At 43.7% G+C, this 27,150-nt stretch overlaps 2 protein-coding genes across 3 annotated transcripts; one reads left to right on the top strand and one right to left on the bottom strand.

Annotated features, from left to right (window-relative positions):
• The first annotated feature begins 597 nt into the window (after positions 1 to 597).
• LOC112230855 (short-chain specific acyl-CoA dehydrogenase, mitochondrial) lies at positions 598 to 5,004 on the top strand. Of its 2 annotated transcripts, none has more exons than XM_024397190.2 (10): positions 598 to 702; positions 1,782 to 1,936; positions 2,226 to 2,375; positions 2,466 to 2,577; positions 2,756 to 2,907; positions 3,116 to 3,286; positions 3,391 to 3,528; positions 3,612 to 3,707; positions 3,817 to 3,873; positions 4,015 to 5,004. In XM_024397190.2, exons 1-10 carry the CDS (start codon positions 675 to 677, stop codon positions 4,165 to 4,167), a joined length of 1,212 nt encoding a protein of 403 aa, XP_024252958.1. In that variant the 5' UTR covers positions 598 to 674; the 3' UTR covers positions 4,168 to 5,004. The 2 variants fall into 2 exon arrangements, with proteins under 2 accessions (XP_024252958.1, XP_024252959.1); XM_024397191.2 differs by lacking the exon at positions 598 to 702 and adding an exon at positions 742 to 1,299.
• A 1,822-nt stretch (positions 5,005 to 6,826) lies between these two features.
• On the bottom strand, positions 6,827 to 26,343 carry LOC112231492 (pentraxin fusion protein). Its single transcript, XM_042311712.1, has 3 exons — positions 26,027 to 26,343; positions 7,723 to 8,116; positions 6,827 to 7,485 (listed from the first exon to the last, which is right to left on the bottom strand). Exons 1-3 carry the CDS (start codon positions 26,341 to 26,343, stop codon positions 7,147 to 7,149), a joined length of 1,050 nt encoding a protein of 349 aa, XP_042167646.1. The 3' UTR covers positions 6,827 to 7,146.
• Between the last annotated feature and the right edge of the window lie 807 nt (positions 26,344 to 27,150).

The following is a 27,150-nucleotide window of genomic DNA, read 5'->3' as shown; positions in this document are numbered from 1 at the left end:
ACGTCACCTTGAGTCGGCTCGCGAGTGGCGCAGCGGTCTAAGGCACTGCATCTCAATGCTAGAGATATCACTACAGGCCCTGGTTCGATTCCAGGCCGTGCTTGGGAGGCCCATAGGGCGGCGCACAATTGGCCCAGTGTCGTTAGGTTTTGGCCGGGGTAGGCCGTCATTGTAAATAAGATTTTGTTCTTAACTGACTTGACTGGTTAAACAAAGGTTACATAAAAATGATAAAACATCTCTGAAGGTTCCGAGAGCCCACGTTGTCCTCCAAAGCTGTTGCTAAGTCATAATTGACGCTTCCGCGTTGTGCTGTTTTATTTCCGATCGTTTTCAAAAGCTCTGAAGATACACAGCAAGTGAAAGCAGATCTGCAATTGGTTGAAAGCACAACGGTACAGGCTTGGATGCACATCATGCTAATCAATAAAAACTTGTACATTTGCTGCTGTGTTTTGCTTGTTTACAGCGCCGCTTCATTTTAGTGGGAAATTGTCGCGATGCGCTCGATTGTAATCACCAAACATGTTATACTTGTCTGAATTCTATATGGGTCTGGTCTGCTTAGTTCATTGACTGTATATGAACCAGAACTAAAACTAGGGAGTGGGATGTCTCGCGTCCTCTTCCGTCTCTGTATGATTGCACAAGCAGCACACTGAGCAGTCGTCAACATGGCAGCACTTTTCAAAGCTAGAAAAGGTCCGTATTACAATCAATGCACAAACTATAGACGTGCTCATTTGTCTCTCAAATACAACGGGTTCTTTGTACTTGCTCTATTGGTGTGTTGACCCTTCGACAATAAAATAGACTTGGGACAGTCATTTGCCGGGGTGATAAGATGTGTATAACTAAGCTCATTGGTCTATCCGTGCTAACACTAATGGCGAAGTAACGACCGCTAGCTGCATATGTGAGTGTGTGGTTAGCTTCTAGCCCATCTCTAAAATAAACCCAGTTATGCATTGCTAGAACGCTGCTTTTTATAGTGGCGGTCAATAATAACTTCCAAGGCAACGTGATTGGGGTTAATGATCGCAGTCGTAACGTAAGCATCATTGACATAGTTTATCGTTCACAGAAACCCTGTTTGCGCTGGTTGCTTGGGTGGTTATCGATGTCGCAAATACACACGATTGGCATTGTACCGTAGTGAATATATTCACATTTCTAGTTTTCTGGTGTCACCTCAAGTCTTCACTCGAGCAGGCGCGTTCTCAGTGGGACACGTTAAGGACGCGGTGGACGGATGATGACCTTTCACCTAGTCTACCGCTGTGCTGGTCAGCTAACCGGGTATGAAGATTATCTCCATTATTTAGATCCTGTATGGGTTCAGTATATCACATTACATATTCTTGAGGGAATTTGCACAGGTGAATGACTGTTCAGTAGCAAATGACTATTCTTTGTAGTTTGCGAGACACACAGCCTACATCCATCCGTCAAACCTTAGATTAAGAGAGCAAGGGCCTCAATCAAGGTTGCTATATAATAACTTCATCATCGGTAGGTCATTTTTCATGTCCACTTTTCAACACTTACCCCAGAGGCAGGGAGTTGTGGGCGGGTGGGTTGGGCCCATTTATGATCATTGGTTGGGTGTCACACAGAATCGACCTGGACAGTTGGATTCACACAGGTGTAATGCAACACTGATAACTCTGTCTAACAATAGTGTCACGATGTTGTAAATTCATGCTAGACATGAGCAGGTCCTACAGTACTAAAGTCTCTCTGTCTCTCTCTCCCTCTCCCCATCTCTCTCTCTCTCTCAGCCCTTGGCCTGTGTGGCTGTAGATCTCTGTCCTCGCTAGCTGAGCTACCAGAGATGCATCAGATGATGAGACAGACCTGTAGAGACTATGCAGACAGAGAACTGGCTCCTATTGCTGGCAAATTAGACAAGGAGCACCTCTTTCCCGCCCAACAGGTACTCACACCACTAAACAGGAGGTATACACACACACTCTAACACAGTGGTATTCAAACTTTTTCAGCAGGGACCCCCAAATCTAATGACACAACAAATACCCCCCAAATCCATTACATTTTCATCTCTCTTATCATAATGAAAATAAACTAATACATACACATACTCTACGTTTTTATTTGTCAAAATATCTTTCTCCAAAAATTTTTTTAATATTGTCCCATGTTATAATCTGTACTCATAATTGTTGTTGTTGAATACCACTGCATCCACCTGTGTGTTTGTACAGGTGCGAGAGCTGGGTGCTATGGGGGTGATGGCTGTAGAGGTTCCTGAGGCGCTGGGAGGAGCAGGTATGGACTACCTGGCCTACTCTCTGGCCGTGGAGGAGATCAGTAGGGGATGTGGCAGCACTGGATGTGTGGTCTCGGTCAACAACGTACGTAAGCGTGTGTGTGTGTGTGTGTGTGAGTGAAAGAGACTGTCTTTTGTCTTGCACTGATACAAAAGTGTGTGTGTGTGTGTATAGTCTTTGTACATAGGGCCGATATTGAAGTTTGGAACACCGGGGCAGAAGGATCAGTGGATCACCCCTTTCACAACCGGAGAGAAAGTTGGCTGCTTCGCTCTGAGTGAACCAGGTACAAACACCTTTGTCCCAGAACCCTCCACTCACTTCTACGCTCCAACCTGGGGAAATGGGTGGTTGTTTCATTGTTGACGTCTTTTCTATCCTCTCCTTCACTCTCTCTCTCTCTGTGTGTCTCTCTCTCTGTGTCTCTCTCTCTGTGTCTCTCTCTCCTCTCTCTCTCTGTGTAGGTAATGGTAGTGATGCAGGGGCAGCGTCTACATTAGCCAGACAGGAGGGAGAGGAGTGGGTACTGAACGGGACTAAAGCCTGGATCAGCAACTGCTGGGATGCCTCAGCTACTGTCGTATTCGCTACCACCGACAAGTCACTCAAACACAAGGTTAGATACACCGCTGTTGGTGTCGAGCCATGGTTAAACACCTCTAGTCCCCCTCTCTCTCCCCCCTCTATCTCTCTCTATCAATATTTTATTACTTTATCAATGTAACTCATGCACGCAATTCATCTTGTTGCTGCTATTTGTGGGTCCGACAACAAAAGTCATTGTCCCTTCCCTCCCTCAGTGTATATATTCCCTCCCTCTGTAGGGTATCAGTGCATTCCTGGTGCCCATGCCTCACCCTGGCCTTTCCCTGGGGAAGAAGGAGGACAAGCTGGGCATCAGAGCAAACTCCACGGCCAACCTCATCCTGGAGGACTGTAGGATACCCCTGGGCAACATGCTGGGGCCACGAGGGTCTGGCTTCAAGATAGCCATGGTGGGATTGTAGGGTAGGGTGGGGTGGGGGGTGTTGCGAGGGGACGGGTGTACGTTTTGTGGTCCATCTCCGTGCGTGTGTACTGATCCCCTCTCTCGCCACAGCAAACCCTGGACGGTGGGCGTATAGGCATAGCATCCCAGGCTCTGGGCATTGCTCAGGCGGCTCTGGACTGTGCTGTGGACTACGCTCACAAACGCACCGCCTTCGGAGCTCCCATTGGCAAGCTGCAGGCCGTACAGGTATGCGTGTGTTAAAGTTTGTGTTTGAATGTTAAGGTGTGTAAGTGTCTGTTATCAAAGGGGTGTGTGTGTGTGTGTTTCAGTTCAAGCTGGCGGACATGGCTGTAGCTGTTGAAAGTGCTCGTCTCCTCACCTGGAAGGCTGCAATGCTAAAAGATGCCAAGAAACCTTTCACCAAGGTACACACAACACACACAACACACACCACACAACACACACACACAACACACACACCGTCCTCTCTGTCACACTACGTAACGTTGTACTCCCTCCTTCATGTCCCTACAGGAAGCAGCGATGGCCAAACTATCAGCGTCGGAGGCCGCTACCTTCTGCGGCCATCAGGTACGCATCGCGGAGCCCGCAATGTCATGTCTGCTAGAAGTAGTTTCTGACTATTGATCAATAGCGGATTTGACAGAATTCACAGAACATCTCAGATTGCTAACTCCTTCTAATGTTCTTTGCCTTCTGCGGAACTAAAAGTCGATCCAGGTTCTTGGGGGAATGGGTTACGTGACGGACATGCCAGCAGAGAGGCACTACCGCGACGCGCGAATCACTGAGATCTACGAGGGCACCAGTGAGATCCAGAGACTGGTGATAGCCAGCCAGCTGCTGAAGGAGTATGTACCATAGAGACTCCATCAACATGGAGATAAATATCAACCTTTCTGCCTTAACTTCATAATATTATCTGCTTTGAACTGATGGTGTCTGCTAATACAAGCTAGTAGACTCGCAATTCTCACCGGGACCCTGTCGGTGTGAGGTGCAGTGCCTACTAGAGCCACAGGAGGGGAGTGTAGAGTTTGGACTGCCCTGTCCTGCCGTCACCTGCACTTCAAACGACGAGGGAAATCACAACAACAACGTTTGAACACGTGTAACATCCCTCCTTATTCTCTGCCGTGTAAATATTCACTGATCTAAAAGTTCTGTAGTCATAAAACAAGGACTCCACGGCATACTGTAGTTGGCTAACGTCGTACCCAGGCTAGGCTGGTGGATGAGACTAGTAGTTAGCCTCCGCCATGTTGGAATCAGGGGGGGGTAGAGATGCATTTTGAAGTAATAAACAGGGTCACACACACACCTTAGTGTTCCTGTCGGTGCCTGGTCTGATGCTGCTCTCCAGGCTGCACAGAACCAAACATATTTTTTTTTTTTTATGGAACTGCGACGACTGGGAAGTAGTTTAATGGTTTAACACGTTTTTTTTGTCTTTATGACCGTCAGTTTTTAGGGTTAATGAATTAATCTCAGTTTTGATATAAAGAGTGATCTGTTCAGATGAAACTGTAAATGCCACAGCTGGAGAACCTGTTTCTGTCTGAGTTTCAAAGATGAAAATGATATGTTTTACGATGATGCCCTACACAGCCCAAGCTTGTGCCTCAACATAAACGGCTGTTGTTCATATTTTATCATAATTGATGGTACATGATGAAATAAAAAACATATTTTCATGTTAAATAGTGACACTCCGAGGCTGTTTTGTGACATGGCAACATGTCATTATTAACAGGTGGCAGCTGAATTGGGGAGGACAGGCAGGGACAGAATGAAGAAAATGCTGTTGAACACATGGTTACCATGTGGTTGATACCGTTCCATTCACGCCATTATTATGAGCCGTCCTCCCATCAGCAGCCTCCTGTGCTAAAGGGCCGGTTTCACAGACCCAGGTTAAGACTAGTATAACACAATCACACACATTGTTTCACATCAATTGCTTTTAATTTGCCATGCACTTAATTTGAACAATCATTTAAATCATGTAGCTGTTATTGAACTCTTAACAATCATTTAAATCATCAGCCAGATTAGGACTTAATTTGACTCCCATCAGGACAGACATGGGAAATCAATTAGAATCATCATTTTGTAATGTCGCAGATCCAGGGCCCAGTTTCAGGATCGCGATGGAATTTATGCTTAGGAGTGTTTTAACAATGCATTTCTCCTCCATCAGCCGAAGATGTAACGTGCGCATCCCAAAACATCACGCAAAGAGAACGTTCGCTAAGTGTGTCGTTGAGGCATGTGCCGATACTGATTGGATCGAAAGAGACAGCGCTGCTCTCTGGAGGTTGGATGATCTTTCTCCACTGAAATCTTACCTTAATTAACATTAGAATGATTCCACAATACTGATGACGGATCAGCTACTAAAAAGATATCATCACTTATGGCAGCAACTATTGAGTCGGGTTATTCTAATGCTTACCCTATAATGCAATAAATCAAGATTTTTGCACATCATTGCGCACATGTTGATACACACCGTGAAAAATATTGAGGCAAAATGACAGACAGTAGCATACAATTAGCAAAATAGAACTCAATTGAATGAACGTGACATCTATTTAAATATTATTGAATTATATAGGCCTATGTCGCCTATACTGTAGGCTAATTATCTTTTTAATGCAGTCATTAAGTGATTCACAAGTATCAACCAAGGAGCATCAATAAGTACATATTCTAATCAAAAGTAAGGGTTAGTGGCAATCAGTGGCGACCTGTCATTCAGGGCAGGTGGGGCTGTTTTGAGCCCCACATTTTTAGCCCCCCAAAAAATATATATACAGGCTTGCCTGTTTTGCATGTTATTTTGGCATTCATACGAGTCACATAGCAGTTTCCAAAATGCAGGTGTTTCAGCCTCGCTCAGTGCTTTCTGTGGTGGTGGGGCAAGCCAGCAGAAAATACAGAGCGATGCGCCGCGAAAACTTGACGCCGCGAAAACTTGACTTCAGTGAGTTCATGACAACTGGGAAGTCGGGAATAAAGGAGCTCGGACTGGGAAAATACGTTTTGAACAGTCATCCAACTCGAAATTGTAAATCCAGCCTCTTTCTAGAGCTACGACATGAAGGTCAATGACGTTCTCATGATTCGACCTTGTTTTTTTTCCAAGTTCCCAGTTGTTTTGAAAGCACCATAAATCCAGAGATTGACAGACTTTGATGACAAAATTTGCCAACAAAGACCCGCCGTGAAAACAGCACAACAAGGTGAGTCCAAAAATGTCTTGTTTGCTGCTGCATAAATGATGTAATATACCAGGGAGATATGTATACTGTAGCTAAGAAAGTAATACTAAGTGTATGTTGTGTAGTAAGATGTTAGTAGCCCACGTACCTCACTCTAATAATTTGGTCTATTTACCCCTCTTAATTTCGCCTACTGTTCTGACTTGGTGGTGCACATGTAGTCTATAACCTGTTTTAGAGAAATGTAATCATTGAATATTGTAAGAGCTTTCATTGTCTGCTTATATGCCTCCTTTATCTTTCCTATGGTTCTGACTTGGTGTACAGGTAAAACACTGTAATAACGGCCCATGTTCTGAATTCTGTCGCTGTACATTTCAAAAGTTCTCAACAAATAGTTATATTGACTACATCTGTCCTAGCTCGCTATTGTCTTCGTCGAAATTACGGATTGCCTCTGATCCGCTTATGTTTGTGGGCACCGTTTGTCACTGTTATAGCGCAATTAATGTATTGTTTAGTGTTGTGCATTTGCTGGCATGCATCCCACTTTTGTTATTTTTTGACCCACCAAGATTCACATGTTAAAATCGCCACTGGTGGCAATCACTACTCTCCCCTACAGCCATGCCCTCTGTCTCTGCTCTGCATTCTCACTCTTCCTCCATTCAAACTTTCTCTTTGTCTTCCTTTTAATTGGTCCTGGGCGCTGGTCGTGGCCACTGATAGGCTGATGGTCAGAGTTGTAGGTGTTTCTCTCCAGGAGAACCTCACCATTGGTGGAGTAGATGGCCTTGGACCAGGTCAGCACATTATCAGGGGTGTAGGACCAGTAGGACTGCCACCCAGACATGTAGGCCAGTATCCAGCTTGGGGAGAGGACTCTGTCCCAGACTTCCACGTCAGTTACCTGCCCCTCAAAATTAAACACTTTCAAGACAGGAGGCCCATTGGTCACCTACAAACGCACACAAAGAAATACAAATAAAAATATTGCATAATTAGAATACATATCTACTAAAGAAAAACGCTCATCTACATTATGCTGAATTACTTCATTAAACTCAGGAGTTTAATAGATTGTTTCAGTAGCTCTCAAAAGTTGACAATCTCAAGTCATGTTGAGAGGCACTGGGTCAGCAGCGGTGCCCCACCTACCCCCACTCCTCTCCTAACCCACTTTCTCTCCTCTTACCTGGCCAAACACCCTATTCCTGACGCTGACTGTCCCGCCTCTCCACACCTGGGCCATGCCTGTCTTTTTCTCCCAGGTAACACACAGGCTGGTCCAGGGGTGTGCCTCTCTGACAGCCCTGAACAGCTTATAGGAGCTAAAGTCCTGGGAGGAGTCGATGGAGAGGTGGTCCATCCCCCAATAATACCTTTTCAGTAAAAGGTTCCAGTTGTTCCCCTGAGTGAGGCTGAAGAAAGTCAAGTCTTCTCCCTCCTCGGCCATGTAACGCAGACACACAGTCAGAGCAGAGAGAGAGGGAGAGGGGCTGGTGTAGGGATATGAGGTGGAGGAGGGAGAGGAGTAGGGGGAACGGGAGAGTGAGGGAGCATCGCATCTGTGTACATGGTGAGTTCCCCTTCATTTGTCACTGTAAACATCTGACCACGCAGGTTTAAGGTGGAGGGGCCTGAGGCAGAGAATCAACAAATCCATCAACCAATGTTATCTGTGTAGCACTATAAAAAGTTATTTGTCACTAAACACTTCAAAGAACCCACACCTAACACAGTATCTGTGTGTGTGTTTGAATGCGCTACCTGATGGCGTTATTCGATATCTTGCCCCAGTTAGGCCCAACACCGACATCAGCACAAGAGCGTTAAGCAGCACCGAAACCATCTTCTTGTGAGCTTCGGCAGTGTGAGAAGATTTCGAGCATTAAGATCCTTACACCCGTCCTCAACAGCGTGTGCAAAAAAAACAAACAAACAAAAAAGCTATCCGATAGGTGTAGGTTTCGTTTCCCAGCAAGGCTTGCGAAAGAGTTTCGTTTCTGCAATGTCACGCAATTGCAGACGAACCACATTGACTCGTCTTTTCGTGTTTTTTTTTGTAACAAAACCAGGAATAGAATAGTGAGAAATCAAATAATGACCGAAACTTTGTTTTATAATTTATTTTAATTTTAAAATGTTGGTTTAATTGGAAGTAAACAGACCTCAGAACCCATAAGCATTGTGCGTGGTGAGGCGGGTGTTTTTCCACAAGGCTGCTGTCAGTAAATGCTTCATGTTTATTAGTTGAGTGTGCCCTCAAAATGCTTCAAACTTAACCCTTGGAGAATAAACAGGTGCATTGTATACATTTGATATTTTATGCCATACTCAAGGTGTTAGGGGACAAAATGAAACTTTGGTTCTAGTGTTATACTTTGTATTCCATGTTATAAAAAGGACCCCCACGAACACAGAACACTTCATTTCATGAGGATAGAGATTTACCATTGCTGAGATATCTTATTATTGTAAAAGGTTGCGGACAGATCCATGCTAATCCCTAGTTAATAATGGCACCAAATCACCTCTCTGAATTCTTAAATTCAACACTTTTGTCCAATATCTCAAGATAGGCTGGTAATATTGTTACAACATTTCCAGGGCTGATGTAGAATATACAAATAAAATGTATGAAATTAAAATGCTATATTATGCAAATGAAGGAACTTAATATGCAAAGTAGGTACTACGGAATACATCGTTACAGTAAATGAACCATATAGCTACCCGGACTATCTGCGTTGACCCTTTTTGTACAAACCTTTTTTAACTCCTCACATGCGTCGCTGCTACTGTTTATTATCTCTCCTGTTAACGAGTCACTTTATTCCTAGTTATATGTACATATCTACCTCAATTATCTCGTACCTCGACTCGGTACTGGTACCCTGTGTATACAGCCAAGTTATCCTTACTCATTGTGTATTTATTTTTACTTGTATTATTATGTGTTATTACTTTTCTACGATTTATCTACTTTCTTTCTCTCTGCATTGTTGGGAAGGGACTGTAAAGTAAGCATTTCACCGTTGGTCTAACACCTGTTTAAAAACATGTGACGAATACAATGTTATTTGATCATTTAAGACCAATAATTTAACTTACGATTGTCATATTATTAACAAATCTTCATGCAAAGCTGAGTTTGTAACAATTTATGAAATTAGAATACAACTTTGTGTACTGTTTTATGCAAGTTAGATACTTAATATTCTAATTTGTCTGTACATGAATTAAAAGAATACAGCATGTTAAGCCCATTAATTAAAAGTAAGGTTGTCATATTGTTAACATATATTGATGAGTAAGGTGCCGCCAGTGTTGTAGTACTCGAGTCCGGTCTCGAGACACTCAATATCGTCTTGTCTCGGTGTTGGATACATTTGTACTCGGTTTTGACTCGGTCTCAGACAGAGAGGTCTGGCTGAGACCAGCAGAGTAAAAAAACTTTTGTTGTTATTTTGAGAGTGAAAATCGGACAAAAAAACCTCATAAAAAGCATAGGAAAAAATATACTTTTTCACGCAGGGTGCCTTTCCTTTGCTGGTCATTTGGGAACTTCTGGGAATAATTTGAGTTATACCCACTTCTCCAGGCACCACTACACCACTGCATAGGGCTGATGGAAAGACAGCAGTCACACACAGCATGATGTTAGAGCACCACTACACCACTGCATAGGGCTGATGGAAAGACAGCAGTCACACACAGCATGATGTTAGAGCACCACTACACCACTACATAGGGCTGATGGAAAGACAGCAGTCACACACAGCATGATGTTAAAGCACCACTGCATAGGGCTGATGGAAAGACAGTAGTCACACACAGCATGATGTTAAAGCACCACTACACCACTGCATAGGGCTGATGGAAAGACAGTAGTCACACCCAGCATGATGTTAAAGCACCACTACACCACTGCATAGGGCTGATGGAAAGACAGTAGTCACACCCAGCATGATGTTAAAGCACCACTACACCACTGCATAGGGCTGATGGAAAGACAGCAGTCACACACAGCATGATGTTAAAGCACCACTGCATAGGGCTGATGGAAAGACAGTAGTCACACACAGCATGATGTTAAAGCACCACTACACCACTGCATAGGGCTGATGGAAAGACAGTAGTCACACCCAGCATGATGTTAAAGCACCACTACACCACTACATAGGGCTGATGGAAAGACAGCAGTCACACACAGCATGATGTTAAAGCACCACTACATAGGGCTGATGGAAAGACAGTAGTCACACACAGCATGATGTTAAAGCACCACTACATAGGGCTGATGGAAAGACAGTAGTCACACACAGCATGATGTTAAAGCACCACTACACCACTACATAGGGCTGATGGAAAGACAGCAGTCACACACAGCATGATGTTAAAGCACCACTACACCACTGCATAGGGGTCCCTCTGAAGATGCTGGTGGTGTTGGGGGCACACCAACAGTGGTGTGAAATACAGGAGGTCTGTTGTAGCTGGAAGGCCTCCAGCCATTTCACCCCTCCTGGCCCTGCTGTTGGCTTTGATGAGTCCCAGTCTGGAGTGCAAAGCCCCTTGCCATATCCCTCTGAGGCAGAGTGCTTCAAGCTGTTTCTGACAGGGGGGCTGGTGGGAAACATAGTGGAGGAGACCAATCGCTGTGCCTTGGAGCTACAGGAGAAGAGAGAGCCACAGGGAAGGTGGACCACCTGACGGGAGAGAGAAAGTTCAAACCAGACTGTGTAGTTGACTATAATTGCGAAATGGGGGCAGTGGATAAGGTGGATATGATAAACAGCTTGGTGGCTTGTGCTCGGAAAACCACCAAGTGGTATAAGAATGTATTTTTCCATCTGATCGACACCGATGTCCTCAATGGCCACATAGTTCACCGCCACCTAACAGGTAAGATGATTCCTGAACCAGGTTTTTTGTAATTGGACATACAGTTCACATACAAGTCAAATATAGTTCCATAATGCAATTATATCAACAATATCTCACTCACCTTCCCACTCCCTCATCATCCTCATCATCCTCTTCACTCCCTCATCATCCTCTTCACTCCCTCATCCTCCCTACTCCCTCATCATCCTCTTCACTCCCTCATCCTCCCTACTCCCTCTCCAAACAGTATGTTGCTTGCAAACAAAAGCTGTCCTCAATATTTGGCATGAACAATGTCCAGTTCCACTCATGATGTTGACAAGTTATGTTCAATATTGTGTGTGTGTGGTTTCTGAAAGTACAGAATGAAGAGGAATTATTAGTAATTTGAAGAAATTATCAGCATAGCAATAAAACAATATTACAAGTAACATAATAACTGAAGAACTCCACAAGGGCTCCACAAGCATGTTATCAAATGTATTTTAAAATATAATAAAACAATTCCATATTGTTCCATAAGTTTTCAGACCCATCCTGTTTCCATTGATCGTCCTTGAGATGTTTCTACAACTTGATTGGAGTCCACCTGTGTTAAATTCAATTGATTGGACATGATTTGGAAGGGCACACAACCTTCTATATAAGGTCCCACAGTTGACAGTGCATGTCAGAGCAAATACCAAGCCATGAGATTAAAGGAAATGTTCGTAGAGCTCCGAGACAGGATTGTGTCATGGCACAGATCTGGGGAAGTGTACCAAAAAATGTCTGGAACATTGAAGTTCCCCAAAGACACAGTGGCCGCCATCACTCTTAAAAGGAAGAAGTTTGGAACCACCAACACTCTTCCTAGAGCTAGCCGCCCGGCCAAACTGAGCAATCGGGGGAGAATGGCCATGGTCAGCGAGGTGACCAAGAACCCAATGGTCACTCTGACAGAGTTCCAGAGTTCAACCATCTCTACAGCATTCCACCAATCAGGCCTTTATGGTAGAGTGGCCAGACAGAAGCCACTCCTCAGTAAAATGTACATGACAGCCCGCTTGGAGTTTGCCAAAAGGCACCTAAAGGTCTCTCAGACCATGAGAAACAAGATTCTTGGATTGAATGCCAAGCGTCACATCTGGAGGAAACCTGGTACTATCCCTACGGTGAAGCACGGTGGTGGCAGAGTCATGCTGTGGGGATGTTTTTCTTCAGCAGGGACTGGGAGACTAGTCAGGGTTGAGGGAAAGATGAACGGAGCAAAGTACAGAGAGATCCTTGATGAAAATCTGCTTCAGAGGGCTCAAGACCTCAGACTGGGGTGAAGGTTCACCTTCCAAAAGGACAATGACTAAGCACACAGCCAAGACAACGCAGGAGTGATTTCGGGACAAGTTTCTGAATGTCCTTGAGTGGCCCATTCAGAGCCCGGATTTGAACCCGATCGAACATCTCTGCAGAGACCTGAAAATAGCTGTGCGGCAACACTCCCCATCCGTGGCTTGAGAGGAACTGCAGAGAAGAATGTGAGAAACTCCCCAAATACAGGTGTGCCAAGCTTGTAGCGTCATACCCATGAACAAACAAGGCTGTAATCGCTGCCAAAGGTGCTTCAACAAAGTATTGAGCAAAGGATCTGAATACTTATGTAAATGTATCTTTCTTTTTTTTTAAAATAAATTTGCAAAAACGTCTAAACCTATTTTTGCTTTGTCATTATGGGATATTGTGTGTAGATTGATGAGGGGAAAACAACTATTTATTCCATTTTAGAATAAGGCTGTAACGTAACAAAATGTGCAAAAAGTGAAGGGGTCTGAATACTTTCAGAATGCACTGTAGTTCCAGATAGTACACTCTGCATAGTGTTTTGAGGGTGGACTGACTGTATTATTTGGCATTAATAGTCTGGTTTTACTTTCAATTTTCTTTCCGTGCTAGGGGAGAGTGCGAGGACGACTCATGTCATGCAGGTTCAGATAGCCTATTCAGGGCAATTGTATATTCCAAAATAAATAATTTGATAGCTGTTTAGTATGCTGTTGCATTGAACATTTATTTTACAATTATCAATGTTGAAATTTCCAACTTTAATTACTGAACAATGGCAGCATTGCGACACTGTGTATAGCTTCGTGAAATGTTAGGCTTAACATGATCAAACAGGCCTACCAATAAACATTTATCTATAAGCTAAAGCAAAGCTAGACCGTGGCACCACAGAAAGCCTATCATCGATTCGATAGGCATTCGGCATCATAGACATGTCGCAATTTCAGCACCATGGTCAGCGATCGGAAGTCTCCGACCTTGCGGGGGTCCAGAGAAACTGCGTTACGCCAGTGACTGTGTCAAGACTACTTCAGGAGAACAGCCTGCCATAATGCCCTCCCAATCCATGTGACTGGGGAGCACAGAAATATATTGTTATATTTTAAACTAGGTGGTTTGAGCCCTGAATGCTGACTGGCTGAAAGCCGTGGTATATCTGACAGTTTACCATGGGTATGACAACACATTTCTTTTTACTGCTTTAATTACATTGGTAACCAGTTTATAATAGCAATAAGGCACCTCGGGGGTTTGTGATAAATGGCCAATCTACCTCCGCAGTTGCGTCGTGCATAAGAACAGCCCTTAGCCGTGGTATATTGGCCATATACCACACCCCCTCGGGCCTTATTGCTTAATTATGTAGTGATATACTGTACATATTATTCACAGATTCTGTGTGGTTTTTCACGAGTGTAACTTTAAACAGGTTTTGCAATCTGGCCGTGATATCGATATGAGTGATGGACAAATAATAATAATTTCTCTTTCCGTTTTGGTGACCCCCAAATCAAAATGCATCCCTCCAAATTGTAGTTGACTGTTTTCAGCAGGTTGTCCCCTAACCAGTGATGTGAACAATATTTCCAGTTCGTTTCTAAAATTGAGTACTGTTAAATGCCAGGACTCATTTAAGCTTTTCATATAGAATTCACTGCACACTTTTGGGGAATTTCACAGCCACAATGCATTGGAAGAGAAGGGCTGTGAGTTTTGATAACTAGCTAGATCTCTTCAAGTAAACAACAAAACAACTTGGAAGATGGCGAATAGCGAAGCTTCCGCAGTGGTGTTCAAATGCAAGCAGTTTTTGTTCTCCTTAAAATAATCACGACTATTTCAGCGTAACGTTAAAATAGATCTGTTGCCTGCCATGGCTTTAGCTAGCGACGTGCTTTAGTGGGAAAAATAAGTGGGGGAATCATAAGCAAAAATACACAGTACACTACTGTATGTTGTCCTGACATTTATTGCTGTGCAGTACTAATAAATTACCCCTGTTCTCCGAGAGCAATAACCTTTACCCATCTATTTCCTATGCTTCACCGGCACATTCATGTACGTGTGAAGATAGACATGTTAGAAACGTTCAAGTATTCCAGAGAAATGTAATTGGCATAATACCTTTTACCGGGCTTAACATGTAGTATGTTTGGTGCTGAAAGCTATCATTTCTGTTCTCATTGAAAAGTGTTCCTTGTTTGTAATCTAAAAATAAACAAATATTTGATATCGGTACATCTACTATTTGGTGTGTATTAGGCTAAACATTGAAACATTTGCACATCTGCGCTTTCATGTTGTAGGTGCATGCTAACAATTAGATAAGTTGAAGAAAAAAAACGCACACTACTCCTGTTTTGTTATGGAAGCGTTCGTGTTGGCCTCTTGGGATGTTTGCTCAACTACACTGAACCAAAATATAAAAGCAACATGTAACAATTCGAAAGAGTTTACCGGGGTACAGTCCATACAGGAAATTCAGTCAATTGAAATAAATTCACGAGGCCCTAATCTATGTATTTCACATGACTGGGAATATAGATATCCATTTGCTGGTCACAAATACTTAAAAACAGATCAGAAAACCAGTCAGCATCTGGTGTGACCACCATTTACCTCTTGCAGCGCAACACATCTCCTTCGCATAAAGTTGATCAGGCTGTTGATTGTGGCCTGTGGAATGTTGTCCCACTCCTCTTCAATGGCTGTGCGAAGTTGCTGGTTATTGGCGTGAACTGGATCATGCTGTCATACACGTCGATCCAGAGCATCCAAACATGCTGAATGAGTCTGGTGAGTATGCGGGTGTTGGAGGAAACTATAGTTGAAATGATTAATTATGTATACATTTAAATTAGAACCATTTATTTTAATACTATTATGTTGTGGTATGAAATGTATGGGTTTTTAGTAAAACTAGGACTGAAAATGTAGTTAAAACGAATGAATTGTCTGTACCTTGCGGGTTTAAGGAAGAGGGATGGTATATATTTTCAGACAGATAAGAATGTTCTTTGATGTTCCATTAGTGGAGAAGAGTATATCTTTTAGACAGACTGGAATGTTTGTTTTATGAGGGGAGTAGAAGACATCTCCAGACCTGAAGACACTGCGCTATTGTGTGGATCGGAGAAAGTGTGAGAACTGATGACGTAATTTTGATCTTCTCTTTAAAATGAAATGTTCTTTGTATTTTGGGTCAGTACTCATCAAGAATAAATGCTGAACTTGTTTTTAAGACTGGTCCCTTTCTATTTCATGCAAAATGATAAATTTACAACTTATTATGAAATAGATAGAGTGTGAATTTGGTTTTGGCTACAAAACATATAGGAATTTAGAATTCCTTTAACAGCGGGCCATGGAAGAACTTGTACATTTTCATGCTGAAACATGAGGTATGGGCGGCGGATGAATGGCATGACAATGGCCCCCATGATCTCGTCACGGTATCTGTGTGCAATGAAATAACCCCACCTCCACCATGGGGCACTCCGTTCACGATGTTGACATCCAGAAAACCGCTCGCCCACGCGATGCCATCTCCCTGGTACAGTTTAAACCGGGATTCATATGTGAAGAGCACACCACTAAAGTCAGTTTCTATGCAGAACTGCAGTAATATCACAACCCTGGTGAGAACGACAAGCACACAGATGATCTTCTGTGAGACGGTTTATGAATATTTGTGCAGAAATTCATTGGTTGTGCAAACCCAGTTTCATCAGCTGTCCAGATGGCCGGTCTCAGACAATCCCGCAGGTGAAGAAGCCGGATGTGGAGGTCCTGGGCTGGCGTGGTCACACTTGGTCTGGGGTTGTAAGGCCAGTTGGACATACTGCCAAATTCTCTAAATTTCTGTTGGCGGCGGCATATAGTAGAGAAATTAACATTCAATTATTTGGCAACAGCTCTGGTGGACATTCCTGCAGTCAGCATGCCAATTGCACGCTCCCTCAAAAATGGAGACATCTGTGGCATTGTGTTGTGTGACAAAACTGCACATTTTAGAGAGGCCTTTTATTGTCCCCAGCATTTATTGGCAAAGAATAAGTTCTCAGTAACAGGGATGTAAACAAATTTGTGCATAACATTTTAGAGAAAAACACTTTTTGTGCATATGTGTCACGGATCCCTCTGGAACTTTCATTGCGCACACCTGACCCCTATTCCCACTGATTGTATTTGTATATATGTGCCCTTTGTTCACCATGGTGCTGTCGATTAATGTTACTAGGTCCATTGGTGCGTGTGAGCACCTGTGCTGTGTGTTTAGGGCTTTCGTGCCCTTGTGGATTGCGCAGATGATTACGGGTCTCGTCCTGTGTGTTAATCATTGTGCGCGTGTGTTATTTATTCGAGGCACTCTTCACTCTTTTGTTTGGGTTTCAATCCTGTGTTTTTGTTACGTGTTTGTTTGGTCTTCATCCCGTAATTTGGGTAAATAAAAAACCCTTCTACGCATTCCTGCGCCTGTCTCCCGAATCATTTATACCAGCGTGACAATATGGAACATTTCTGGGATCTTTTAGTTCAGCTCATGAAACATGGGACCAACATTTTACAAGTTGCGTTAATATTTGTGTTCAGTATAAATATATTGGCTTTGGTATAATAATCCTTGATTTAATTTCTATAGTGCTTTTCATAACAATCTCAAAGCCCATCAAAAGCAAAAAAAACAAGCAATAAATCATCATGAGTAGCCTAGCTACTGTTGGCTCGGTCAACCAATAGAGGCCTAGTCTTTGAGTGCATGCATCCTCCAGAAATTGAGAGGGACAGTTCAGGGAGATGGTTGATGAAGTTGGTTGGGTAGCGATCTTGTAGAAGGCTAGCTACTCTGGAAACCACCCTGAGTTGTGTAGCCACTGGACTCCTCCTTCACAATGTATGGCACCCACCTGCCTCAGCAGCTATGGGCACCGGAAAGTTCACCACAAACAGTTCAGAGTATTACTTTTTTTAAAGTGCCATATTTTGAGAATAAAGTGGCAATATTTCAAGAATAAACTCAAACATAGGGGATCTGGTTAATTGAATGTCTCCTTGGCTCCCTGTTGCTGTGCCCACCACCGCTGTTGAGATGCCCGTTAGATGACCTGGTCAAACTATACTTTAGTAACAAGGAAATACTTGCTGTTTTTAGCCCATAACCATATTATTATAAGTCTTTTCAGAAGAAGGAATCGTGTTTACGTACGTACTGTAGGTAGAGATGATCGGGTTGTGTATGTGTCTGTGTATGTGTGTATGTGTGTGTCGGCGGTAACAAGTAGGGGAAAACAAATAGCCATCAATCGAATGATCTAATACACTTGTTCAAACAGGCATCACTGTGCACTCACGGTTATCAATCAGATGATCTAATAACTCGCACACACACACACACACACAAGTTCCCCCCCGGCAATTTCAGACTATAGGTGGCGGGGTAGCCTAGTGGTTAGAGCGTTGGACTACTAGCCCAAAGGTTGCAAGATCAAATCTCTGAGCTGACAAGGTAAAAATCTGCCGTTCTGCCCCTGAACAAGGCAGTTAATCCACTATTCCTAGGCCGTCATTGAAAATAATAATTTGTTCTTAACTGGCTTGCCCAGTTAAATAAATAAAAAATAAAAAGGCACACACCCTTCTAACGGCCACAGTGTGTTATGAGCACAAACAGAAAAGCTGAGGGATGGGCCTGTCATAGACAGATGATCTTTTCTACTATTTCTTCCAACAATCCTGTCTCGATGATGTATGTTGTTACTATAGAAGCACGTCAACTTCACTCACAGTTTGTAAAATACAAATCAAATGTATTTGTCACGTGCCGAACACAACAAGTGTGTAGAGTTTACCGTGAAATGCTAACTTTTCCAAAAACGCATTTAAAATGTAAGAAAGTTAATAGATCCTAAGAAAAATAGTTAATATAACAATAACGAGGCTATATACAAGGACTACCGGTACTGGGTATGAGGTCATTGGGTTAATTGATTGAGGTGATATGTACATGTAGGTTTGGCTAGGTGATTTAAAGTACTGTGCACATTTAGGTAAGGGTGAAAAGCAGAATGTCTGGGTAGCCATTTTATAAAAATGTTCATCAGTTTGATGGCTTTTGGGTACTGCTTGTCGTAGCAGACAGAACAGACTGTGACTTGGGTAGCTGGAGCCTTTAACAATTTTTAAGGCCTTCCTCTGACAGAGGTCTTGTATGACAGGGAGTTCGGCTCCAGTGATGCACTGGGCCATACTCACTACCCTCTGTAGCGCCTTGTGGTCAGATGCGAGCAGTTGCCATACCAAGCGGTGATGCAGCCGGTCAAGATGCTCTCGATGGTGCCGACAGGTCAGGAGATGCTGTGCGGATACAGTTGAAGTCAGGTCACAGGAAGGGAGGGCATTGGTGAATCAGACAACAGGTTAGCCCGAGCACATCGCTGTCCCTTAGGTAATAGTTACGAGAGAGAGAAATAATTAGTGGCAACATATACAAGATCACAAAGTACACCAGCTACAGCATTCTAGTCCTGGGACTTTAAAAAAAAAAAATCATGAAATTTGATAGTCATGAGTCCGGGTCGACTCCAAAATGCCTCTGCCTTTGTCCCATTCATCTGTCCTTTCTGCTGAAGTGTGCATTTGTTCTTTCCCTTCATGGATTTGTAAAAAGTTATTCAACATGGTGGAAAACACCCTCAAGCGTATGCCTATAATTGTGCAAGGATTTGGATCATCCATCCACATGGCATCTCATAAAAATGCAATTCCACTTCTAATCTTTGGATAAGTGGGAGGACACTTTTCAAATCCCACCAGTTGCACAATTCACTCACTCATCTACACTTTTTTTTTTGATTAACACACAATTCTCAATCACATAATGATGAGACATCCAATTGTTGAAAAATAAAGACAGTCTGGAATGTGTTTTATCAGAGATGGTTGGGTTCCCTATCCCTTTGCTTGATAGAGGGAGAAATGTCCATCAAGAATTGGGGAGACTGAACTAGTATCAAGTGCACAAACTACCTGTATCAAAGCAAGCACACAAACACTGTCAAGGCCCAGAACTATTCACCTGTTGGTTTACTAGCTCGTTGAAAGTTTCATTGAACATTTCCCCAAATTTGCCACAAGAAACTCTCTAAAACCTAAACTCAGCAAAAAAAGAAACGTCCTCTCACTGTCAACTGCCTTTATTTTCAGGACACTTTATGTGTAACTATTTGTATGAACATAACAAGATTCAACAACTGAGACATAAACTGAACAAGTTCCACAGACATGTGACTAACAGAAATGGAATAATGTGTCCCTGAACAAAGGGGGGTCAAAATCAAAAGTAACAGGCAGTATCTGGTGTGGCCACCAGCTGCCTTATTAAGTACTGCAGTGCATCTCCTCCTCGTGGACTGCACTAGATTTGCCAGTTCTTGCTCTGAGATGTTACCCCACTCTTCCACCAAGGAACCTGCAAGTTCCCGGACATTTCTGTGGGGAATGGCCCTAGCCCTCACCCTCCGATCCAACAGGTCCCAGACGTGCTCAATGGGATTGAGATTCCGGGGTCTTCGCTGGCCATGGCAGAACACTGACATTCCTTTCCAAAGGGAAAGTTTTGGGATTTACAAACTACAGGCAACTAACTACCCTGGTTTAAATGAAGATATGGATTTCTCACCCTCCTGTAGGGTTGTAATAGGTGCATTTGCTGTCATCTAGTGGACATTTTGCTCAATTGCCCTCAGCTATGTTTAGACTGTTGTTGTTCATGTTTTGCTGTGTTCTAGTGTACCATGGAATATATTGCTTTCTTATTCTTGACACGTCTCCAAGTCATATTTAAGGTTAGAACTACCTTTCTAAGTGTTCTGATACTTCTAGCTTGGAGTTGTATTTTTATGATAACATAGCTACACTATTTCACCTTTTAATGTGTATAGTATTGCTTACTAGGTGTGTCTAATACATTTTGTAACCACTCCCTCTTCCAATTAGGGCTAATTGGAAAAGCTTTTCAAAAGAGGACATTGTATTCTTTTTTTTGTACTCCCTGACAAAGTCCATGCAGCCGAAACGCGTAGTTTAAAAAAAACGTTTCTATTGAACATGCCATACTAATAAAGACATTTTAATTAATTATATGAGGAGCGCCTTGGTCCTCCTTTCTTTTTGATGACCAATTTACTCCTTTTACCAAAGAGCACATTCTATCTACCAAAATTGACAATTGTGTACCTTAGTAGCGCTTCCCTTCCTCCTCTTTCTACTGACATTCCTGTCTTGCAGGAAATCACGCACAGAACGAGCAGTATGGCTGGTGGCATTGTCATGCTGGAGGGTCATGTCAGGATGAGCCTGCAGGAAGGGTACCACATGAGGGAGGAGGATGTCTTCCCTGTAACGCACAGCGTTGAGATTGCCTGCAATGACAACAAGCTCAGTCTGATGATGCTGTGACAAACTGCCCCAGACCATGACGGTCCCTCCACCTCCAAATCGATTCCTCTCCAGAGTACAGGCCTCGGTGTAACGCTCATTCCTTTTACGATAAACGCAAATTCGACCATCACCCCTGGTGAGACAAAACTGCGACTAATTAGTGAACAGCACTTTTTTGCCAGTCCTGTCTGGTCCAGCGACGGTGGGTTTGTGCTCATAGGTGACGTTGTTGCTGGTGATGTCTGGTGAGGACCTGCCTTACAACAGGCCTACAAGCCCTCAGTCCAGCCTCTCTCAGCCTATTGTGGACAGTCTGAGCACTGATGGAGGGATTGTGCATTCCTGGTGTAACTCGGGCAGTTGTTGTTGCCATCCTGTACGTGTCCCGCAGGTGTGATGTTCAGATGTACCGATCCTGTGCAAGTGTTGTTACATGTGGTCTGCCACTACGAGGACGATCAGCTGTACTGTCTCCCTGTAGCACTGTCTTAGGCATCTCACAGTACGGACATTGCAATTTATTGCCCTGGACACAGTACGGACATTGCCCTGCAGTCCTCATGCCTCCTTGCAGCATGCCTAAGGCACGTTCACGCAGATTAGCAGGGACCCTGGGCATCTTTCTTTTGTTGTCTTTTTGAGTCAGTAGAAAGGCCTCTTTCGTGTCTTAAGTGTGACCTTAATTGCCGTCTGAAAGCTGTTAGTGTCTTAATGACCGTTCCACAGGTGCATGTTCATTAATTGTTTAAGCATGGGAAACAGTGTTTAAACCCTTTACAATGAAGATATGTGAAGTATTTTGGATTTTACGAATTATCTTTGAAAGACAGGGTCCTGAAAAGGGGTTGTTTATTATTATGGTAAAATCTTATCTTGTATATATTTGATCTTGCATTGTGTGTATATTATGTATTTGAAAAAAGTTTGAGCTAGCTAGCTAGGTTAGCCCGGCTAACTAACAGCATGCGTGAGCTGCCACTAATGTTACCTAACCAATGCAAGAAGGACGAAGGTAATTAATTATCTTATTACTATTGCCTATTGTCACTGAATGTAGCTAACTAACTACTATCCTAATGTTATAAAGAACAAGTAAGGTTAGCTACATAATGCTAGCTACATAAATGGCGTCAGTTGTCTAGCTAACATTAATGTTAGTTTGGATAGTCCTAGCTGACCAGCTAGGTAGCTAATGTTCTAGCCAATGGTAGCTAGCTAGTTAACGTTAGACAGCAAGCCATTTGGCTACAAATTAAGCAAGCAAGGTCATTCTCTATAATACTATAACCTGAATATACTGTACTTGCCTAACACTGTAAGGTCATATTTTAGCTTGTCATGTTGGCAATAGAGTAAGCTTTCAAATGATGCCCATCTGACCCAGATTGGGATTTAAAATGGACCGCGTAAACGACAACAGTGTGATGGTAGGGATGCGGGGCTGTGTTCCAGTGCGAGCATTACATTCACATTTGCAAACAAAAATAGAGTAAAAAGTCATATGACCGAGCAAAGAAGAAAGCTACCTGGGCGGAGGAGACATCAAATTATGAGACGGATCGTAATGAAAGAAAAAAACAACGCATCCAGGAAAAAAATGGAACCCTCATACTTTCGAGACTATCAAAGTCATGGTAATATCGGTAATCTATATAACTAGCAGTTAACATTACAGTGCCCTAGCAGGTCACATTGAACTTATGTTTTAGGCTCTGTTTGTACCTGTCTTAGTGGTGCTAAATTAGGAACTTTCAAATGAAGTGTGACATATTAGATGTCTCTTACTGTTAACCTGTGATTTAATTTAGTCTGTCAGAACTTTCTGGAAGACCATCCCCTAGCAAAGGGAAAGGGCTTACAGTAACTTGACAGTATTTAAAAACATCGCAAAAAGTGGACCCTATTTTGTAGGGTCATACTTGAGTCTGTATTTTCAATTGAAGTGTGACATTAGACGCTTATTGATATAAACATGTGATTAATTTTTGTCTCAAGGACATCAGTCCACCCAGCCGTAGTGCAACACAGTCCCACTGCAGAGGTTTAATGGCTTACAGTAACTTCGGAATATATCAAAACAATAGACCTTATTTTGTTCTGTCGTAGGACCAATCCCTATGCACTTGTGGAGATCTGAGATGATTTGTTGGGTCTAAACAATATGGTGAAACTTACATCTGGCCTATCATAGGGTAAATTGTAATTATCACCAAATGGAGTTGATTTGAGATTGGGCCATACATACATTTGTTCAACAAGCGTACCTGCAAGAGTGTCAAGGAGCAGAGGTAAATGGCTTACAGTACATTGGTATTAAAAAACATTGAAGTAATGCACATTGAAACAATGGACCTTATTTTGTAGTGTCATACTTTGCAGCCTGAACTACCAAAGGAAGTCTGACATACATTCAACTTCTGTATCATGTTTCAGGTATGACCCACATGCAGACAGTGTTGAAGAAACAAAAGTTTATTTCTAAAACAGGGGCAGGCAAACGACAGGTCAAAGGCTGACAGAGGTTAATAATGCAGTGAGGGTGCAAGGGTCCAGGACAGCAGGCAGTCTCAGGGTCAGGGCAGGCAGAGCGGTCAAACCCGGGAAGGACTGGAAAATGGAAGCAAGAAACAGGCAGGAACAGGGGAACAAACGCTGGTTGGTTTCACGACCAAAACGAACTGGCAACAGACAAACAGAGAACACAGGTATAAATACACAGGGGATAATGGGGAAGATGGGCGACACCTGGAGGGGGGTGGAGATAAGCACAAAGACATGTGAAACAGATCAGGGTGTCAAATCAATTAAAAGAAAATGTTATTAGTCACATGTGCCGAATACAACAGGTATAGACCTTACAGTGAAGTGCTTACTTACGAGCCCTAACCAACAATGCAATAAAAAAATAACAATAAGCAATAAAAGTAACAAGTAATTAAATAGCAGCAGTAAAATAACAAGTGAGAATATGTACAGGGGGGTACAGTTACAGAGTCAATGTGCGGGGGCACCGGTTTGTCGGGGTAATTGAGATAATATATACATGTAGGTAGAGACCAGCAGCGGTGTAAAGGGGGGGGGGGCAATGCAAATAGTCTGGGTAGACATTAGATTAGATGTTCAGGAGTCTTATGGCTTGGGGGTAGAAGCTGTTTAGATCTAGGCTTGGCACTCCGGTACTGCTTGCGGTGTGGTAGCAGAGAGAACAGTCTATGATTAGGGTGGCAGGAATCTTTGACAATTTTTAGGGCCTTCCTCTGACACATAAAGGTCCTGGATGGCAGGAAGCTTGGCCTCAATGATGTACTGGGCCGTACGCACTATCCTCTGTAGTGCCTTGCGGTCGGAAGCCGAGCAGTTGACATACCAGGCAGTGATGCATACCAGGCAGTGATCCAACCAGTCAGGATGCTCTCAATGGTGCAGCTGTAGAACCTTTTGAGAATCTGAGGAACCATGCCAAGTCTTTTCAGTCTCCTGAGGGAGAATAGGTTTTGTCTTGCCCTCTTCATGACTGTCTTGGTGTGCTTGGAAAATGATAGTTTGTTGATGATGTGGACACCAAGGAACTTGAAGCTCTCAACCTGCTCCACTACAGCCCCGTCAATGAGAATGGGGGGGTGCTCGGTCCTCTTTTTCCTGTAGTCCACAATCATCTCCTTTGTCTTGATCACGTTGAGGGAGAGGTTGTTGTCCTGGCACCACACCACGGTGTCTGACCTCCTCCCTATAGGCTGTCTCATCGTTGTCGGTGATCAGGCCTACCACTGTTGTGTCATCGGCAAACTTAATGATGGTGTTGGAGTCGTGCCTGGCCGTGCAGTCATGGGTGTGACAGTTTCTAATGTTAACATGTGATTAATTTTGTGTCAAAGACATCTCTCCACCCAACAGTAAAGAAACACAGTCCCAAAGTCTCTCCACTCGTTCTGCAGTCTCTCCATCCGGAAGCGGAGGACATGTCCTCTGTGATAGTAAATAAACACTGAAGAATACATATTGAGTAAAATTATAATGTTCCATGCTTTGAGGCTATACCGTGTTTCTTTAGATTTACATTGTTTACAAACATTTGAGTAAAATGAACTTATATTTTGCGTTCTGGTGGGGTACGACAGTTGAACTAAGCTCATGAGGCATTTATAAGGTAAATTCTTCAATAATCAATGGGTATACATCATTAATTCATAAGTTCAAAAATGGATGTAGCAACTAAGGTGTCACGCCCTGGCCTTAGTTTCTTTTTTATGTCTCTATTTTGGTTTGGTCGGGTGGGGCAGTTGGGGTGGGCATTCTATGTTTTCTTTTCTATGCATTTGGCCTGGTATGGTTCCCAATCAGAGGCAGCTGTCTATCGTTGTCTCTGATTGAGAACCATACTTAGGTAGCCTTTTCCCACCTGGTGTTTGTGGGTAGTTTCCTGTTTTGTGTTTTCACCTTTCAGGACTGTTTCGATTTTCATTTCTTACATTCACTTTGTTATTTTGTATTTTCGTGTTCTGTTATAATAAATAATCATGGACACTTACCACTCTGCATTTTGGTCTGATCCTTCCTACTCCTCATCCGATGAAGACGAAGATCGTTACACTTCTCCACTTTGAGCCTAATGGAGAGGTGCGAGTGGTAAGCACCAGATCTCCAGTGCTCCCCCACAGCCCGGTTCGACCTGAGCCTGCACTCTGGAGGGGCCTGGCTAAAGTGGGCATTCAGCCTGGAGGAGTGGTGCCAAGGCTGCGCACCAGAGCTCCAGTGCTCCCCCACAGCCCGGTTTATCCGGTGCCTCCTCTATGCACCAGGCCTCCGGAAGGTCTCCCCAGCCTGGTGGGCCGTGTCGCAGCCCCACGCACCAGGCTGTCTCTGCGTCTTCTCCTTCCACAGTCTCGTTCCTGTCTGGACCCTCCAGTGCCTCCCTCCTGTACGGAGCCGCCAGAGTCTGTCCCCCTGTCCGGGCGCCAGAGCCTGTGAGTCTCCCCCCTGTCCGGCGCCGCCTGAGTCTCCCAGTCTCCCCCTGTTTTTCCGGCGCCGCCAGAGTCTCCCCCCTGTCCGGCGCCGCCGAGTCTCCCCCGTCCGGCGCCGCCTGAGTCTCCCCCTGTCCGGCGCCGCCTGAGTCTCCCCCCCTGAGTCCTGTCCGGGCGCCGCCTCCTACTGAGCCCACCCATTCCATTTATACAAAACTACCCTACGCCTTGACTCCTTTCTCCCCTGTCTTTCCAGATAAAATCATGTGATTAGTGGGGAGTCTCTCTTTCCCCCGTCCTGGGCGCCGCCAAGAAAGTCTCAACCCCCTGTCCGGGTCTCCTCTGCCAAATGTCGGCCCTCCGGCGCCGCCTGAGTCTCGGCCCCCTGAGTCTCAAGCTCAATCTCAATAAAACAGAGATGCTCTTCTTCCCGTGGAAGGCTTGGCCGCTCCAAGACCACTCCATCACACTTGACAACTCCAATGTGTCCCCCTCCCAGAGTGCAAAGAACCCATGTCCCGGCGCCGCCTGAGTCTCCCCCCCTATGTCCAGGTCCCAACCCAAGCACTCCGCCGCCTGAGTCTCCCCCCGTCCATGGTAACATTTTAGCGCGTTTTTGTTTCGCCAGTCTGAGCTCTAACATCAAAAATGCAAACACCAAACAAGTTCCGTCAGACAGTCTGTGTTTTTCCACTACACAGCGTTTCTTTATTCTGTAACATGTTTCATCTGACTCCACGGGTGGAGACAGAATGTCCTGTAAGGAACACAGTAGTCCAGCTTGTCTGTCAATAGCTCCTCTTATAATTTGTTTCACACTTTCACCCTGCTTACATACTAAGAAGGAACAAAAGGTCCTTGTTCAAAATTCTGACCAAAACTACACACATCATCCGATTATAGTTTTATGATTCTAATAAATGTCATACATTATACACTGACAGGGTGGAATACTTTTAGTCATTATCTTAACATTACCTTAAACATATGAATCATTTAGTCATGATCTTACC

Source organism: Oncorhynchus tshawytscha, linkage group LG33 (assembly GCF_018296145.1).
Source record: "Oncorhynchus tshawytscha isolate Ot180627B linkage group LG33, Otsh_v2.0, whole genome shotgun sequence".
NCBI lineage: Eukaryota > Metazoa > Chordata > Actinopteri > Salmoniformes > Salmonidae > Oncorhynchus > Oncorhynchus tshawytscha.
This window is presented reverse-complemented; position numbering and strand designations above follow the sequence as displayed.